Source organism: Sceloporus occidentalis, unplaced genomic scaffold (genome assembly GCF_023333645.1).
Source record: "Sceloporus occidentalis isolate IW3139 unplaced genomic scaffold, rSceOcc1.0.p SCAF_3, whole genome shotgun sequence".
Classification (NCBI taxonomy): domain Eukaryota; kingdom Metazoa; phylum Chordata; class Lepidosauria; order Squamata; family Phrynosomatidae; genus Sceloporus; species Sceloporus occidentalis.
In genome coordinates, this window is record NW_028316983.1 from 190,179,459 (window position 1) to 190,198,902 (window position 19,444).

At 39.9% G+C, this 19,444-nt stretch overlaps 1 protein-coding gene across 5 annotated transcripts in view; it reads right to left on the reverse strand.

The window, feature by feature from the left end:
* The window catches only part of ZNF521 (zinc finger protein 521), a 363,548-nt gene that overhangs the window by 320,593 nt on the left and 23,511 nt on the right, over positions 1 to 19,444 (reverse strand). For 4 of the 5 annotated variants that reach the window (XM_089517209.1, XM_089517204.1, XM_089517206.1 and 1 more), the window contains one exon: positions 9,601 to 9,657. The exons of the other annotated variant lie outside the window; for it this stretch is intronic. Coding sequence is in view for 3 of the 4 variants with exons in the window: in XM_089517204.1 (XP_089373330.1) it covers positions 9,601 to 9,657 (57 nt within the window). In the remaining variant the exon portion in view is untranslated. The remainder of the gene's footprint in view (positions 1 to 9,600; positions 9,658 to 19,444) is intronic. 5 annotated transcript variants of the gene reach the window in all.

Here is a 19,444-nt window from a genome sequence, read left to right on the forward strand (position 1 = left end):
GTCTTCCCTTCACTGGCTCCCTCTTCCTTTCCGCATCAGATACAAACTTTTGCTACTCACCTTTAAAGCCCTGCATGGGCTGGCCCCTCTTTATTTAACTGATCTTCTCTCTCCCTACATCCCTACTCGCACTCTCCGCTCTGGTAGCCAAAATCTCCTCTCTCAACCCAGGATCTTCTCTGCCCCGTCCCGGATCCGTCCCTTCTCTCTAGCTGCCCCTCATTCCTGGAACCTTCTTCCTCTGCATGCACAGCTCATCACTTCCCTAACCAGCTTTAAAGCTGAGCTGAAAACCATATTGTTTAGGGAAGCGTTCTCAGGGAATTTGTGATTGTTATCTGGCTGTCTGACAATATTTGATGTGATGTGATTTGTTTGATATTTGATGTTTTTAATCTGTTTTTTCCTTTCTATATGGTAATTTTATCTATTCCTCTTTTAATTGTTATTATCTTAGAATGTACGCCTTGGGCAGGCTTTTATTTACTCCTAATTTTACCGACTTTGTACAGCGCTGTGTATAATTACAGCACTATAGAAATAAAGTTTAATAATAATAATAATAAATTAGGTTTATCTAGTTAAATGCTGACTATTTATGTACTGCAGGATGCTGTGATTGGCAATAGGTATACATATAAGTTCAGTATACAAATAATAGTTTTTAAAAAGTATCTTGGCCATATAAGGAAGTATATGGTTTTTTTTAAAAAATCAGTATATTTCCCTTATAAGGAGCACTCCAAGTACAGAAGTGATATAAAAGTGTGTACTAGCTAATTTCCGTATTGTATAATTTCCGTATTGTATAATGTGGGTCTTACATTGCTCCAAAGCAACACCTACTGAACAAAAGGGAAAGCCCTTCTAAACTCCCTTTAAAACATTGCCTGCATCCAAAACTTGCTTGTAAGTACATTCCCACTTTCTGCATCTACCTTAGCCTAGCAGTAAAAAATACCGGTAGGTTGTAAGCAGCTGAGGAAAAGAAATAATTGTCTTAACTGTTGCAAACTGACCCCGACATCATTAAACACTTGTTGGAAGGCAGCATGTGCACAATGCATACTATTAGATGTTCAGCTCAAGCTCCCAGTTTCATCTCATAAAACTGACAGCACTCAGGGAAATGTGGGCACTGGGTCTGAATTTTAACATGACTATTTAAATGCTGCACATAAAGTTTACAGACCTGTTTGTTTTAAAATAAGGGTAGAGTCTGACTTTGCTTTAAGTAGTATGCTAGAGGGGGGAAAGGAATGCAACAATACTCGGTACTCATTATTCATGTTGGCTCTTAACAAGAGTCCAGTAACATCTCTCTCTCTCACACACACACACAGAATACTTAGGATATGAAAACTGCAAAACTGCTTAGGACAATGAATCTCACACAAAATTGCCCATTAACATATGAATCCCCCCCTTCAATTACATAATAGGAGTTACTGTGGAGGAGAGAGGAGAGTTGCCTCCAGTTAAGCATTCATAAATACAAATCTGCTGGGACAGGAGTCAGGCGACTTAGTCCCTCTCCCTGAAACTTCAGAATGTATGCTTTAGCAAAATGCTATGTTCGTTTTTAGGTCAACTCTGAAGGGGGAAAACCTGTGAGACCTGGGTTCATGCACAGTCCCAGTGTAATGAGTTGTGGCAGGCTCTGCCTCTCTTGATGAATATATTTACACTACTGCTTTTTGCCTGAAAAGATGCCTCCATTATAAAATAAAATTACAAATACCTAGAAGCAGTTGAATAGTAGGAAACACCACTTTGGGAACAAAAATGACAATACACAGCAAAGATCACAGCAAGCATTTGATGAACCTTTGGCATATACCATAAACTTATAGGCTTTACATATTTGTATCTATTTCAGGGGTGATAACTGTGTCTCCAGCTGACACTGAATTGCTTGTTCCAGAATTTTTCAAAGGATATCCTGGATAGGGCTGCTGGGAGTTACAGTCCAACAAAATCTAGAGGGAAACAAAATTCTCACCTCCTTTGTTGCTGCTATTAACTGCCCTCAAGTTGACACCGACTCATGGAGACCCTGTGGATGAGACATCTCCAAGCCCCCTATCCTCCACTTTTCTGCTTAATTTCTGCAAATCCAGGCCCGTGATCTCTCTATCAATCTGATGTGTGGTCTTTCCAGTTCCCCCTACCTTTCCTAGCATTATTGTCTTTTCTAATGAATCATGTCTTTTCATCACCTCCTACCTACTGGAAAGTCTGCTCCTCTGCCATCCATCTTTGGAAGCTTTTACACCAGAAAATGGCCTCATGGTTCCACCTCTGCTCATGCACCACACAGACACACAGACCTATAACCATGAAGACTAGAAACTGGCTTTTAAAAAAAGCTGAATTTCCAAATTCAAATCTCTATGCAGCATGCCATGCTCCTACTCTGATTTTGCAGGCACCATACAGAATACATAAAACACAGGCTAAAGCAGGGGTAGGCAACCTTTTTGACCCGGGGGCCGGCTTGCTGTTCCTCAGACAACTGGGGGGGCCGAAGCCAAAAAATAAATAATTAATTAAATAAATAATATAGGACAACATTTTCAAATGTAGGACACATTTTTTTAAATGGAGGACATGCAAAAAAATTGATGCTTTTTAAAAAATGTTAATATAAATGCATGTTTCTTAGCCATGATCAAAATAGAGGACATTTGGGCATTATTCCTGGACAGATGACAGAAATGTACTTTCCTTTTGGTCAACCCCCCTCCCCCATTCCAAACAGCACATTTGGGCATTGAACATGGCTTTACTTAACATGGCCTCTTGCATATTTCAGAGGCTTACTGCATAACCAAACTCTTTGGGTTTCACACTGAACATGAGTTCACATGGCTATGCATATTTGACATGTAAAGCTGGTTTAACAAGAAGTGATTTGCCCTCGGTTTCATGTGTCTTGCACCAACTATACTTCTCAGAAGTGTGTACTTGGTCAAGGGACTTTGGTTTTTCTTCACTGCGCATGAGTTTGTAAAAATCAGAGCAACTTGCATTGGCCGTGCCTCAGAAGCTGGCTGATATCAATATCACCATCATCACCACCACCATCATTGTCACAACAAGGCAGCATTATAAGGACAAAAAACACACAGAAAGACAATTTGGAAAGTCACACTCTCTCGGCTTCAGAAAGTGTGGGCCCATATCACAAAAGCTGACTAATATCAATAAATAAGGGGTAAATATATAAATAAGGGGAAAATGGGCATGGGAATACAGTTGCATCCAGGGGGGAAATGGGCATGGGAATACAGTTGCATCCAGGGGGAAAATGGGCATGGGAATACAATTGCATCCAGGGGGGAAATGGGCATGGGAATACAATTGTATCCAGGGGGGAAATGGGCATGGGAATACAATTGCATCCAGGGGGAAAATGGGCATGGGAATACAGTTGTATCCAGGGGGGAAATGGGCATGGGAATACAGTTGCATCCAGGGGGAAAATGGGCATGGGAATACAGTTGCATCCAGGGGGAAAATGGGCATGGGAATACAATTGCATCCAGGGGGGAAATGGGCATGGGAATACAATTAATTACATCCAGGGGGAAATGCATATTAGAAACGGCACCTTCTTCCTCCTCCTCCTCCTCTTGTTGATCATTTTTGGAGCCAAAGGGAAACAGCCGTTCCTTTCCCTTCCCTCTGGGCCAGAGGTCCTCCTCCTCCTCCGCATCCTCCTGCTCTTCCCAAGTTTCACTTTCTCACTGAGGCTGGCCAATGGCAGAGTGGTGCTAGAAACAGCCCCGCCCCTGCCATTTTTCTATTGGCCAGCCCCTGCCAGGCTCCCTGAAGAGAAGGAGCTGCTCTTTGCAAGGCGTGCGTGCGCGCAAACAAGGACTTGCAGGAGGTGCCTCCGGCCGGGGGAAGAAGAGCACAGAGGCAGAGGAGGAGGAGGCAGAGGAGGCTGCCGACTGGCCCAAAGGCCTTGGCGGCGGCGGCGCCTGCGGCAGGACCGTGCGGGGGCCGGATCTGGCTCCTCCCCGGGCCGGATCCGGCCCGCGGGCCATAGGTTGCCGATGCATGGGCTAAAGCTTACTCTTTTCTCTTATTCCCCTTTCTCTCTTATGGATAAATGTTCACACATCACCAACTTGAATGTTCCAGACATCTCATGTGTCCTGTCTTCTATCTTGCACTGGCAGGCTATCGTAGTTAATGATGCTAAGGTGAAGGGTATGGCTTGCCTAGTTGCCTTATGTCCTCCATCTACCATCACATATCCAGTGCTTGGAGTTAACACATTATGCATAATGATGTTACTTATTACATTTAAGTATTTCGATAGCAACAGTGTTAACATTTGAATTTTTGTATGAGAAGAGAGATCTATTCATTATTTCAGAAACATTACCAGTGAGTGATTTAAGACAATTCTTAGTAAACACCCCCATTACTTTGTGCATTGAGACTAATGCATTACTACTGTGCTACATTAGTAATGCATTAATAATGTGCATCTCACTGTACTAAAAATAATGCATCAAAAACATATTAGTCCCTACTCATGAGTAACATGTCGAAAAAGGTGTGTTGCATTTTTGAACTATACTTCTAAACTTTGCAAATGCAAATGTTATTACCTAAAGTCACATATGCTTCTAATCTATAAATGCCAACTAATCCTATCACCAAAGTCAATGGCTCTAAATCTGAAAGAGCCATACTTATGAAATGTTATTTTTCATTAATAACTACTAGCCTAGATAGGAAATGCCTGTGATCTGTGGCACTGCAATTTCCCCTGCTGTTGAGCAAATGATCAGTAGCATGAGATACCTGTAAGGAGCTCACTCCACCCTACTTTACATTAAGATAAAGGAAAAGCATGCTGTACAGGTACAGTTCTGTTCTGGCTGATCTCTGGAAGTAGGAAGATGGGATCAAATAAGATGTAACATATGTGTGAATGCATGCCTTATCAGAATGCCCTTGCATTCACAATGTGGGCAGGTAATATACTCTTGGAAATCTATTCCTGTTCATGGATAGTCTTTCATGGAATTCCAGCATGAGTTGGAAGTTTAAATCTATCTTCAGTTGCTAGTCTCCTCTAGAGTAGTCCCATCCTGACTACCTACTGAAGGGTAGGTTAATACTTCAGTAAATTCTATTTGATTCAATAGCTCTACTTTAGAAATTGGAATTAGGCCTTAGTGTCTCGAACGATAATATAATCCATCTTGCAATATGGAACTCGCTGCTCTCCTCAGAGCACCAGCAAGAGTATCAGCAAGTCTGTACATTATCACCCCATCTGCAAGATATCCTTTATAAAATTACCTAATGAAAAAAAGAGTAGATTTGGCTCTGAAATAAATTCCAGCTATTAATATAGTACATAAATGAACTGCTGTTTTTCTGTTCCTGATTATGCTCAATATTATTTATAAATGGAAATTTAAGTAGTATATTTCCCCCATTATTTTGTGTCCTGGCAGGTGGCTTTCTCCCCCTCTCCCTCTCCTCATGAGGGATGTTACTGCTATAACTTGGTCTAATAAAACTGCAACTTTGGAGGAAAATGAGAAACTGCAAAGGCTTAAAAGAGTTAGCAGCAATAAACCCATGGACTTCAATTAATTTCCAGTAAGAGATTGGTTTAGGGCCAACAGCAGAAATTCTATTCTGTCCATGTTAAAATTAGGTTTCACCACATTTACTTTTTATAACCTATATAAAAGTCAAGTTTAAAAAAAGTAATAAATATCTAAAAGCCATTTCAGCAGACTGGCAAAGACACTTTGTATGCTTGAAACTCATCCTGCATATTTCTCTCCACGCAACAAGGATCCATAGCTGATCAAGAGCCTAAAATGTCAAACTAACCAGGAAAATAGCCCAGTTTCCAGTACATTTGACTGCGTTTTAATGGACCTCCTTCCAAGCTACTTCTGCATGGAAAAGTGCTGGCAAAAGAAAGGAAAACTAAGAGATCATGTGGTTATAATTATGGCCAGGAAAGGAATATTTCTGCAGTTCAGCGGTGAAGTAAAACTCTGTCGCTGTCTGCTCCCAATAGTGTCCATCGCAAAACAACTGCCTCATTAAATCTCTGCAGTAAGATTAATATGCCGTAGCTGCACTACATTTATAACTTGGTACTCCATAAAAAGCACATTTAATGGAAAGAGCTAGAGCTTTGATACAAACTATTACTAGAAAAACTTGTAGCAGCATGTATGGGGTTTCGTATGCTACCCTCATGTGTGAAACTGCTGTAAAGTTTTCTGTATCAGCTTGAAGTCTGAAAGTTCTTTCTTTTTTTTGCCACCCTCAAAAAGAAACATAGAACTAGTAAATTTATCACTGGATACAGATGTACTAACTCTTTTCAGGTGCCCTCCCAGTCCAAAACCGGGGTGGCTAAAGGAGCATTAACAAGTGACACTCTCATATGAGCAATTTAAAAGAAAAAAGTTTGGCTATGGTTTGCCTTGTGTTCAAAATGAAGAAAAATCTAATTTTAATTGAGGTGACAGTCCTCAGAAATGTTCTTATTTTGTTAGAAAGTTCCACCAACCTTTCCAGTTTGAAACCTGACAGGTTTTCTCCTTTTCTGATCATGATCATCCTTCATCGTGGTACAGCATTATATCTACGTCAGCACTGACTGTGGTTTCTGTACAGTACAACCCCCGCATCCACAAGACTAGTACTCACAGTTTTACTTACCTGCATCTAGGGGGAAAAGGTGTCTCTAGACATCTGGATGCCCTCCATGGTCAACCTCCAGGGGAAATATAGGGTTCACCATTATTTGCAGTTGTTGCTATTTGCAGTAAGTCTAAGAATGTATTCCCATGGATAAAGGGATCATACTATATTTAAAACATTCCATTTTTGTTCTTGATAAAACTAACCAGATGCCCATATAACCACAAATTGCAACTTCATTTATAAAACTGGATTTCACTCTGGTTATAAGGACAATACTGGATTGTGCTATTGCAGAGATAACCCTATGAGAGCCAGCATGGTGTAGTGGCGTAGTGGTTTGAGCACTGGACTAAAACTCTGGAGGCCAGGGTTCAAATTCCTGCTCAGCCATGGAATCTCACTGGGTGATCTTGAGGAAGTCACGCTTTCTCAGCCTCAGGGGAAGGCAAAGGCAAAGGCAAATCCTTGCTAAACAAATCTTGCCATGAAAACTCTGTGATCAATTAGCCTTAGAGTCTCCATAAGTCAGAAATGACATGAAGGCACAACAACAACAACAGCAACAACAACAACAACAACAACAACTATTGTAAAAGCAAACCATAGAAGAGAAAAATCTTCCAAAAGAAAGGGGATGGAGAATATTATAACAATCCTTTTGCCTAATCTAGACAAAAAGTTGAGTATATTATGTCTGTAATACCATCAATATGGCATTACTGTGTCTGATATACTATAATACTTAAGTTGGTATATAAACTATGAAATATAATAAGCAAAACAGACAGCAATCAAGTGCTCAACATTATTTCTTTATTAGTGAAAAACCTGACATCTAGGATCTTTTCTGGTGCAATGGCAATGTGTAAGGGATCAAAATAATTTAGTTTTTTCACAGAAGAAAATAGTATTTATGATATTTCTAAAAGCACTGAAATACTGAACACTGTTCATTTTGGTGTCACAAAAAACCACTGGGAAATTAAAACAAAAACATTTTGTGTGTGTTTGTGTTTGTGTCTTGTACAGCTAAGCCTTGCTTTTCTTCTAATAAATGCTTAAAGTGTCCCAAAAATATATTATTCAAGCATGTCAATCACTTAATTATACATTGGGATTTAACAGAAAAGCAGAGTGATGAGATGGGTTTACTACAAATCTCCTTTACAAGTGATGAAGCAACAAAGCAGGTAAAACATTCTGGAAAAATATATTCATTTCCTCATAATTTATTTTCTAGTCACTACTTTCCTTCAAACAGAAATATGCATGGAATTTTTTTTTTCAACTAGTTATAGACATTCCCAGGAAAACTAGAAGAAATTCCACATGTTGTTAAACAATTAGTACTCTATGCCCTGCTGGGGCTAGTAAAGGAGTAAAACAGAACATAGATGGTTTACCAGAAACATAGGGCTGTACAGACAGCCCCAAAGGAGTGGCATCCCACTGTCCCTTTCAGCATTGGACTGGGGCTGCAATAACCACATGCCATGGCCCCAATCCAGCAATTTTATGGCCCCCAAAAGGCCAGCAAAATGCTGTTCCTTTTTAAAATAGCAAAAAGCCACCCTTGCTGTGGTGATAATGGTTTTCCGCCGATTCTTTGGTGCAGTGCATCTAAACGCTGTGCCAAAGAAACGGCGTGACACGGTCCACCATGCAGTCAGGTGTTCAGTGTGACACTGACATTGGGGAGGTGTCAGGGTGGCTGGCATACGGTTGCCACATCCCCACTCCAGCCCAATACCGGTGTTTAGTGCCAGTCTGTATAGCCCCTTAGGCAACACAATAATAATGTAGAACATCTAAGTTAACTTGGGGGGGAGGGGGGAATTGTATTACTAAGTAATTTGTCACATATAATACATTTTCACAATTATTAGACACTTCATAAAGGAAGCACTCTTGTACATTAGTTGTGATAAAATGCTTGGCTTCTTCAGTCTAAGGAATCCACAATTGATAAAAGCAAAGTCCCTCCTTTAAGATTTCTTGAAACTTTCAAAGAAGATCCATAAATAAACAGCAACACAGAACACAACACAATGATTTCACCGAACAAAGACTATTTAAATACAGTTTTTCAGAATGAGTAATCAAACAAATTAAAAGACTTAATCATTCATTAAACTATAGAAACTATGTATTTTTCCCATAGGAGAAACAAGTAACAAAAGAGAGTCATTGTAACAAACATGCTATTAACCCCCTTATAGCTGTTCATTATAATGAACAGGTCAGGTTTCTAACCTAAAATCTTTCTGGTTGAAGTAAAGATTTAGCAACAAAACTCACAGTGATTTAAATGTAGGGATCAGTAGCTGCTAACAAATTCAGTGGATTAAGATTTAAAGTATCTGCTAATTTATGAAAGCTACTAGACTGCAGAGACACTGGCCACAATCCAGAAATGTACATGTACCAGACAAATATATACAAGTTGTTTTCTCTTTCAGCTTTTCATGTGTTAAACTACTACAGGAGTTTTATTTTTTAATGTTCAAGTTTACAAAATATTTTGCTGTCTCTATTGCATGCGTAAAGGAAGGGTGGTGGTACATAGCACAGGTGGCATGAAAGTGGATTGCCAAAGTATTTAATTAAATAAATCTTTAGTTGCACACAAACCTGGCTCACAAGCACAACAGCACTTTCATATGTAAGATTTGTTCTAAAATCCTTGTTAGATCTAAACAGTTAGATTGGTTTGCAAATAAAGATCCATGCATCCCCATGACTGTCATTTATCCATCATACTGAAGCCATGATGAGTGAGCATGAGGAGGTTGGGAGAAAAGAGAGAAACTGATGAGAGGTTTGATTGGGTTTCTATATAATTCCAGGAATGAAAGGATAGTTTTAAGGTAAGAGGAAATCTAGGAATGTGACATTTACCTGTCTGCGCAGCTGACTGTCCTACACTTCCCTGGTCCTCTAATTCATTTTCTTCTACTGTCAGGGAAAAATAAAACAAACAAACAAAAATAATGTTAGATGAGTGCTGTAAGGTATTCCATGCGCACACATCATTCACTACTTTGTTTTTAAGGCCAACAATGTCCCTCTTCATGGTAAAGGCAAATTCTGCCTAGCTGCCTGCCTGACTCACAATATAACAATTTAAACTAAGTGGCTTTATAGACAACTCCAAAAAAGTATTGTTGATAGTAAGCAAATTCAAGCATCAGAAATGGTAACCAGTATAAACAGTATCCTGTGTTGATAACTCTTAACACTGTAGACATCAGGTATGTGTACTTCCTTAAATTATTCAGTGATTTTTAAATTGCCAAGAAAAATATTTTTGGGTTTTGTGCATTAAAATTGTCTGCCTCGTGCACAGCTCTCTTTATCTCGACTGCAGAACTGTCAATTCCAGCAAGCCTTCCATTTTGGCTGAGTAATGGTCAGTTGCACTGCAACTATTCCTACAATTTACATTTGGCTGCAGCATCTGAGTTGGGCTCTGGAGCAATTTGTAGGGGAGGGAAGGCATGATGACAAAGAGAAACGTGAAGTAGAATTGCCCTTCTTTCTCTCATTCTCTCTCTTTTTCTCTTTTGAAAACAAAAAACCCTCCTTAACAAAAATCACTTAGTATTCTGATTTGAACGAACAGTAGAAAAAAAGTGGGCCTGTTTTCCAATTTGAAGTTGGGGATTTTAAGTTTCCTTGGTCATATATTAGGAAGTGGTCTTGAAGCCAAGATAGACATAGAAACAAATCCTTGGCAAACATGCAAACAGTTGCTTAGTCTAAGTCTAACAAGCTGGATGTGGTACCAGCAGGTATTTGATACCAAAAACATTCCATGGAGGCATTATATGTTATGCCTTATGACCTAATATAACTTTTACTTGTATTCTGATATTAGTTGTTCTACGGAACCAACCATATAAGGCAGAAGGGGAGGAATAACCTAAATATGAATGTGAATGACCAAGAGTATTATCAAACATAATTAAGAATATCTAGCCAGAGAGTTTCCCTTTTGGGCCCACAGCTCTCATGAGCACCCCCTTTCAACCTGCTTAATGCAAAGCACACACATTTCAAGCAGCCTGTGGATATATGTACACATTCTCTCTCTCTCTCTCTCTCTCACACACACACACACACACACACTCATACACACACACTTCTATTTAAATATGTTGGCCTTATCACTGCTTGTGGTAACCAAGTATAGCTTTGTAGCAGTGAAGCTGAAACCTCTCTCTGAACCCATCCCAATTCTTTGTACCCGTTTCTCAAACTTCTGACCTCATTAAGAGTCAACAATTTCATTTTGAGAAATGCTAAGAAACCTCTATAAAAAGTGGTAGCACACAGCAAAAAGTTAGATGTCACAAAAACAAGGAGCAAAAGATTGGAGATAGAATGGTGGGAAAGGTTCAGTCACCGTGTGTGTGTGTGTGAAGGAAACAGCCTGGTATACATTTGTCTGTAACAAATTTTGTATCAGGAAGATTCCTAGATGAAACTCCCTCTCAACCCACCTGAAGTGGGATTGGGGAAGGCAAATCTGTCCAAAAAGGCTGGAGAGCTTTCAAATAAAACTTTCTAAACCTATCAAGCCCATCTAAGAGATCAGGAGGGTGCAGAAGACATTAGGTCATGGACTCCATTAGGGCAAACCAAACAGTCTAGATGCCATTCTAGAAAGAAGAAATAATAATACAAAATGCTGCTTGCCTGATAAGCCTGTTCTCTGGCACTGGATGGCAAAACATAGTATGAATGGGAAAGAGGGACACTGTGAAATCCCTTCATATAGACAGAAGTGTGGAAAACTGTCCCTTGAACCTAGGCTGTATTAAACTGGGATGAGACTTAGTCCTCCCAGTCTTGGTTTCTCAGTCAACTCTGAGAAAACTTGTGAACTCTGCATAAAAACAATTTCAAACAGGAATATCTAAGAAGAACACTCCACATAAATGCTGTGTGTTTGTAGGAATAGAAAAAGAGGCAACAGTGATATTCTGGCCTTACTTTGCAGCAGGCCCACTTGAAAGAAAATTTATCCCACTTCTTCCCTGCTGAGTACAATATTCAGAAGTTCAGTTAGATGGAAAACTCCCTGCTTTGCTTCTCTCCCACTGGCAACTGTGGGGAACAATTAGTTACTTATTTTTAACTGTTTCTTGACATACACTACAGTGAAGCATGGTTAACAGTTGACAGTGCTCACGTGGGTCTGTCAAATTTTAAGTGTACATTAGGCTTTGGCTACAGTGGTATATTGCCAGGGAGAGGGCATTTCTCATGAAAAGGCGTTTACTTTTTCTTCTAGGATTTTGTGTGGTTCCCAAAATAAATGAACAATCCAAAAATTGTTCAAATTTTAATGAAGAGTTATGCAGTTGACCATCCATATTCATGGGCTCTTCATCTATGGAGTCAGTCATTCACATCCCTGGATACTGTGAAAATATCACACATACACAAATAAAGAATCCAAACAGCAAAACTTTATTTTGCCATTTTATTCAAAGAACACTATTTTACTCCACCACTATATAATGGGACTTGAGCATCCACAGGGGATCCCAGAACCAAAGCTCAGTGGATGCTAAGGGTCCACTTTCTAAGTAAACTGTACAGCTAAGAAAAACGTAATATGTGAATATAATAAAACAAATCAGGACTGCCCTTTTGCACCATGCTGGCGCCAATTTTAGGGTTAGGGACTGCGCAGCAACCGCACAGTCCCTAACCCTAGCATGGTGTGGCGGCACTATAATGGCGGTATCCCATCCATATGGGTGCAGCCATTGTAACATCATGCATGTGCCATGTCCAAATGGTGTGACACGGATGTGATGTCTCTATGCTGCCCCAGGCCGCTTATGACATCTCCTTTTCATCTAAGCTATCCTAATTCTAAACCAGTATCTGATGTATGTAATGGTCTAGAAGAGGGTGGACAACATGAACTTAATCCATACAAGACATTCAGTCAGATCAAGGAAAAGGGATTCGACCTGTGCTGGATGGGATCACACACCCCTTGTAGACTCAGGTGCATTGTTTACCTTCAGTCCTAAATATAACCCTGAACTTTGATGCCCAGACTTCAGTGACTAAGAATTATTGCCTTCTGCTAGCTGAGGCTTGTGTACCAACTATGCCTGTTTCTGAGAAATCTAATACTAATGTACATTTTAACTACAGGAATACAATACCATGCTGTATGTGAGGATGCCTTTCAGGAGTGTTTAGATACTTTGGCTGTTCCAGAATTCCGTAGAAAGAATTTTAACCACATCCAAGCCAATCTACCCAAAGAGCAGTAATCTCCCATACAAATCTTCTTGGACTTTGATCTCTTGAAGAGCAGAGTATCTCATGGTCCCGCCACACTCAGAAGCGTATTTGGCAGGGATATGAATAAGCTTTCTCTAAAAGGTTATTGGTAGGCTGTGAAACTCCTTTGCCAAGGGAGGTTAGGTTGGATCTTTCCTTGCTGTCAATCTGCCTTTGGGGGGCAGGCATTTGACAGTCAAGCTAGATTTCTGTAAGAGTGAGTTTAATGTGACCAGATGCCACCTTCCCTCATAGTTTTTCCTTCATGGTTTTTAATAACTTAGAGGTCTGATGACTGAGGGGTGAAATATATGGGCAGGAAAACGTGGCTTGAAGCTGCCTTTTCTGAAAATGATCCCAGTCCCCACCAACCACACTATTGGCTGGCTCTAAGCAGGGACGTAGCTGGGGGGGGGGTCTTGGGGTCTGGACCCCCCCCCCTTCCATTAGAAAAATGAATGGTGTGTGCTGCTGCACCGCTGCTCCCAAGCCCCATTATAATGGTGACACTTAGTCTGGACCCCCCCTTCCTAAAATCCTGGCTACGTCCCTGCTCCAAGGTGGCTGGAGTGCACATGTCATGACCACATGGTGTGGCTTCAAACAACACCACTGGGTACTTTTCTTTTTTTGGTTTTCCACACCATTCTTGCATGCAGCTGATGACTGCCATCCATTGGATGGCCATCCCTGTTAACCTGCACACAGTCTCATGTACAGTGCTCCACCGGGACAGGGCATTAGAGCAGAGGTGTGCCCATGCAGATGCTTGAAATATCCAAGCATGTCCTTCACCTCCCCTTCTCATTGCATTACATTCAAAGAAAAAGAGAAAAAAAAAATCAAGATATCATGATAGTGCCTAGTCTATTTGCATTTTTGTCTGTATGGAGCATTGTTTTGATAACACTAATCGTTGTCTCTAGTTTTCTCTATGCTCAATACTTCACTGCATAAAATAACTATTGAATTGTAGTCCCAGCTAGCAGCTTCCATGGACAGCTTTGAAAGGTAAGACACAAAATTGTTAAGCACCCCCAAAAACTCAAATACTGCAATACTGGCCAACACAGATAAACAGCAAACACTGATAAAGAAGTAGAACTGAATCCCTATCAGCAATTCAGTCCATAACAGCCAACTAATCACTAACACCTGCTAATCAACTACACCAAAGGCTACAGAGTGATAGGCCTTCATCCATCATATCATAATGCCATAAGTCTGCCTGAAGCCAAAGAATGGCTTCAGAATTCCAATGTGTTCCCCTGCACACAAGATGGGAATGGGCTATGTGTTAAATAACTCTCTCATTTTCCATCCAAACAAAATAAGTGTATTTGGGGTGGGGGTGGGGGGTTGCCCAAGCTATTAACATAGCAAGAGTTGAGTCTAGCTTACACAAAAGTTATCTGAAGGTGGAAGGTACCATATATACTCAATTATAATTTGAACTCATGTATAAGTCAAGGGCAGGTTTTGGGACCAAAATTATGGATTTTTATATGACCCATGAATAAGTCAAGGGTAAAATGTAGGAGCATATAACAAAGGGTGAAGCAAAGGAAAATAATGCTAAAGAACTTTTAAAATGTCAACAGGTGTAACTATTTGTGCTCACTCTAAAAGCTGGATGGAAGAGGAGGGAACTACAGTAAATGGTAGCTGTGCAATATATGGGTCAGGCAATCAAGTGTGGACAGGGCTAAAATAAGCTGACCCAGTTTTTCTGGGTCAATTTGTTGACTAAAATTTCTAGACTTATATATGAGCATAAACAGTATACATCATTGGGGGAAAATCAGCACAGAACCTTTTGAATATTATATATTCCAAGCTACTTTCCACAACTGCTCGCTAACTTCTGGATAGCTACTTCATGACATGTTACCTGTTTCTCTGAATGGAATAAATGCATGTCCTGCAACCTCACATTCAATTGGGGGAACTTTACAAAATGCTATGTATGGTGCAATGACTGCTGCTCCCAACACTGTATTTGCTCAGTGCAGAAATGTATACTACAGGACACAGGACAATCTTCTCTTATATGAGATATTGAAGAAAAGAATGGAGGAAGGGCAACAGGTAGGTTTTAAATTTGCAAAATAGACTACAAAGTTGTTCTGCACCAACTAGATGTATTTAAATTAGGAAAAAGGATTGACAATGAAGTGACAATGAGATAGGAATATTATCTAGTTGTTAATACATTACTATTTCCCAATACTAGCAGCAGCTTCATACAGTAGGACCTTGTTATCCACTGGTGTTTGGTTCCAGGATCCCCATGGATAACAAAATCCATGGATGCTCAAGTCCCATTAAATATAATGGCAGAGCAAAATGGTGTCGCTTATATAAACTGGAAAATCAAGGTTTGCTATTTGGAATTTACATTATTTTGAATATTTTCAAAGCTGTGGACTCTTGAATCTGTATTTAAAAAATCTGTGGATAAGGAGGGCTTACTGTACTTCATGCAACTATTATATCAGCTACTTATATTCTAGAGACTGGCTACATGTTAAATTTTTACTTTGCAAATACAAATCAGCTCTTCTGGAGACTCTTTTCATCCACAAATTATCACACTTGATTCATGTAAACTACAACAGCCCACTGCCCATATCTGAACTGTAGGAAATGTTGCCTGTAGATTACCCGATCCAAGAAAAGTTAGCTAAAATTTTTTTCTGTGCACAGCCCTATCTCCTATCAAGAGTGAGAGCCTCTTGCACTTCCGATGTAGGATTAAAGCTACAAAGGGACAGCTTGAAGAGAGCCTCTGTAAGTCCTTGTTTCAGAGATGTGATATCCTATGAAATAAGGGAACATCCAAATTCGAGCAAGTGATTGGTAAAGCCCACAGAGGATAAAAACATTATTTTCCCTTTGCTATAGGAACACAGGCTATACATTTGATTAGGCTAGCTTTTAAATAAGGTCAGGTTTTAAAATGTGCTCTTGAAGCTTAACAGAGAAAAGAATTGAGAAAACAATGGGTAAATACAACACTGTAAGAATACAGTGAGAAAGTACATTTAAACTTAAAGAAAATCCTTTATGGACTACAAAGACTGTGATTTATTATATTTATGCCAAAACAAACTATAATAAAAATAAAAGCTTTGGATAATTGAAAATGTCTATTTTCCTCTACACAAGGAAGGTTAATAAATTTTTAAAAGATACCTACTGCCCTGAATGGCTGAAGCTTTTTTCAGCTTGTTAAACAAAGTAAGAGAAGCAACTTAGCCCAAAATAAACTATAAAAATACATTGCTATTGATTTAATACCCTTCCTAAAAAGGTTTCCTTAAGGAACATGAAATAAAATAAATCTAAAACAGCAACAATGGTTGCTGGATGTAGAAGAGGAGAAAAGATTTTGATCTAAAACAATAGTCCAGAATGTATATATATATATTTGCATGCATTTTGCATTTCTTGCAGTTCAATAAATATTTGGTAAACCCTCCTGTGCATAAAGATTAGAAGTTCTTTGGTCTTTTCACCCACCTTACACAAGTCTCTTCCCACAAGAATGACAAATTTGCAAGGAAAAAATGCATTCAATCTGCATGTTTGAGTAGTATCAGCAGACAAGTAATAGAGACACTAGACATATTAGCATAATCAATACACAATTTACAGAGCTACCCAGACAGAACAGAAGTGGTATGTGCATGCCATTATTTTACCATCTACAAATTACTGTAATTTCTGGAAGCATCTTCATGCGTTTTCCCTCCCCTGCCTGTTCATGTAAAGCTAATAAGACGCAGAGACTGCCCCCCTCCATTCTTCAAAAAGAAACATTTTAGAAATAGACACTTAAGAACCAGAACAGGAAATGTATGTTAATTCTCTTCCCTTCCAGGAAGTTCAATGGGAGATGAGAATATTTTGCTATTTAAATATTGTTTAATAAGGTTTCCTGATACATGCAAAACTGCAACTGATTCAAACCAGAGCATTCAGGGAAGATTAACTGCAGGATGAAGTACCCATGTAAAACAGAGCATGAAATAGTTCCACTTTGGCCAGTTTACAAATTCACCTACTCTCCCTTCCTCCTTGAAAATGTCTCTGAACAAAAGACATTTTCAAGCATCTGTAGGTAACCATATTTTACAGATCTTCTAATGTTTGCCTTCCTTTCCCCATGACTTCTATTATTTCTGGAAATATCATCGAGGATTAAATATCTACATTTAGGGCCCAAAACAGGCAAAAAGTGCCACCTTTGGGCCGATCTGGGGGCATGGCACACAGATGACACATACCTCCAGATCAGGCTGAAGCCATGTCATGGCCATCTAAGGTGGCCCAAACCCAGCCACAAAAGAATCATGAAAAAAGCACTCCTTGCCAATGGTCCATTGTGGACCATGGTGGTGACCAGCTTTGGGACTGTGGCATCTGGTCGCCACAGTCCCACTCCACTCAGGGCTTGCTTGTAGCTGAAGCTGCCAGAGGCAGCTCCAAGCTGCCCATCTGTTTGCGACTTAGAAGCAGTGGTAGGGGGTGTGGGGAGTGCAGACTGCACAAGGTGACAGCCTAAGGGATGGAGACATCTCTGCTCCTCAAACATCAACCTTTTTGGCAGAAACAGGCTGAGATGAGCAGTAGAATCCACCTTGTCTCAAACATGCATTCTGCCCAAATTTTCCATCCATTAGACCACTTATGCTGAAGTTGATATCATTTGAGGTTCAACCAATGAAAGAGACTTCAACCAACTAACTGCTTTGCTTTTAATGTAACTGCAAACTAATTAACTGAGTACAATAAAATTACAGTATCTCAATAAAGGTCATATTTTTAGTTGAATTAACCGCAAATACCATCTATTACTAGGTCATTTTTAATTCATTGCCTAAATTAAGGATGATTAGTAGATCAGTAAAAAAACCAAAACAACTCTCAGAACTAAAATGTTTTCTGTACTCGTTCCTTCCTCCAACTGTAAATAAAATCATCTAGAAAATACCTGAAGAACTCAAATTAATTGCAAGGCAGAAAAATGGGAGGCACAAAGACCATCAACTGATCAATAAAAATATGTATAAATTTAAAGAAACCTTTATACATACATAAGCAGAGAGGCAGAGAGACAGACAGAACAATCTGATTAATATTTATGGCTTGAGGTTAGAAATCAGGTGCCCTGTACAATTTCTAACCAATTAAGATAAACACAGCCCAAGAACCATTTCTGGCTAACTGCTAGCGACTCGGGGCTTGTCTACATTGTTTATAAACCCCAAATCCCCCCTGGCTTCACTGCATGCTATACACACACACAGAGACACACACACACACCACACATACACCCCAAAACCAGGCCCAAGCTGTTTACACAAAATCTGGATACAATTTGGGGTTTCTAGAAAATCCAGAGCAAAATGTGGTAACAATAGCTAGCTGCCTTGCCATGCAGTCCCTGTCCCTGCAAGCAGTCCTATTTAGTCGCTTTGCAGGTGCAAGTCACTCTGATGTCAAAACGAGGCTAGCTACCACCAGCGGGCTTGCAGGGAGAGCATGGGAAGTCAGCCATTTGCTCTTCACCAAAAAAAACCACAGTAGGTAAGAGATGGGAATTTGGGGCCAGGATATTGCAGGGACAGCCTGGTGTATTCTGGCAGATGTATACAAGTCCGCAGTAAAGATTCTGGTTATTGCTACTTCACCATCTCTTGAGCTCCTGTCATGAAACAGTAAGGCACAAACACTGAGACAATATTTGGATTGGTGGGTCACAAACTGTGCAGGCCTAAATTAGATCAATAATGGGGTGCCACTTAATTAACTAGACAGGGTTCACAGAAAAGAATCACATACTGTATTTAAACGTATAGCTAATTCAGGGTTTGCCATTATCCATGTGAATTTGCCATTAATTAACACAATAAGGAAGTTAACCATTCAGTTTCTCTACCAGATTGGGAAATCAAACCATGGTTTTTGTGGGGCTTATGATAATGGAGGACCACACAAGCCACTGTGGCATAACGAAGGGTTTGTAAGGCCTCATTGTCCAGCCTGTGTCATAGTTAGGCCTACACATTGCCTGTTCAGCCCTACACCTAAGGAAGCACCTTGATTGGGGTAAATGTCTCTTCAGGTATAGTTCTCTACCCAAGAAATCATTCTCATGAATTGTCCAGGGAAGGGGCAGGCCATAAGAATATTGGTGGGACTGACAGAACTTCCCTTCTGTGTCTTATATCAATATGTCAGATGGTGATGGTGTGTGTATGTGTGTGCATGTGCGCACATGCCATCAGGTCATGAACCCATGAATTGCACAGGATTTTCTTAGGCAAGAATATTCAGGGGTGGCTTTCTTCCTCTGACATACAGTCTAGAGCACCTGGTATTCATTAACAATCCTCCATTCAAGTACTAATCAAGGCTGACCCTGTTT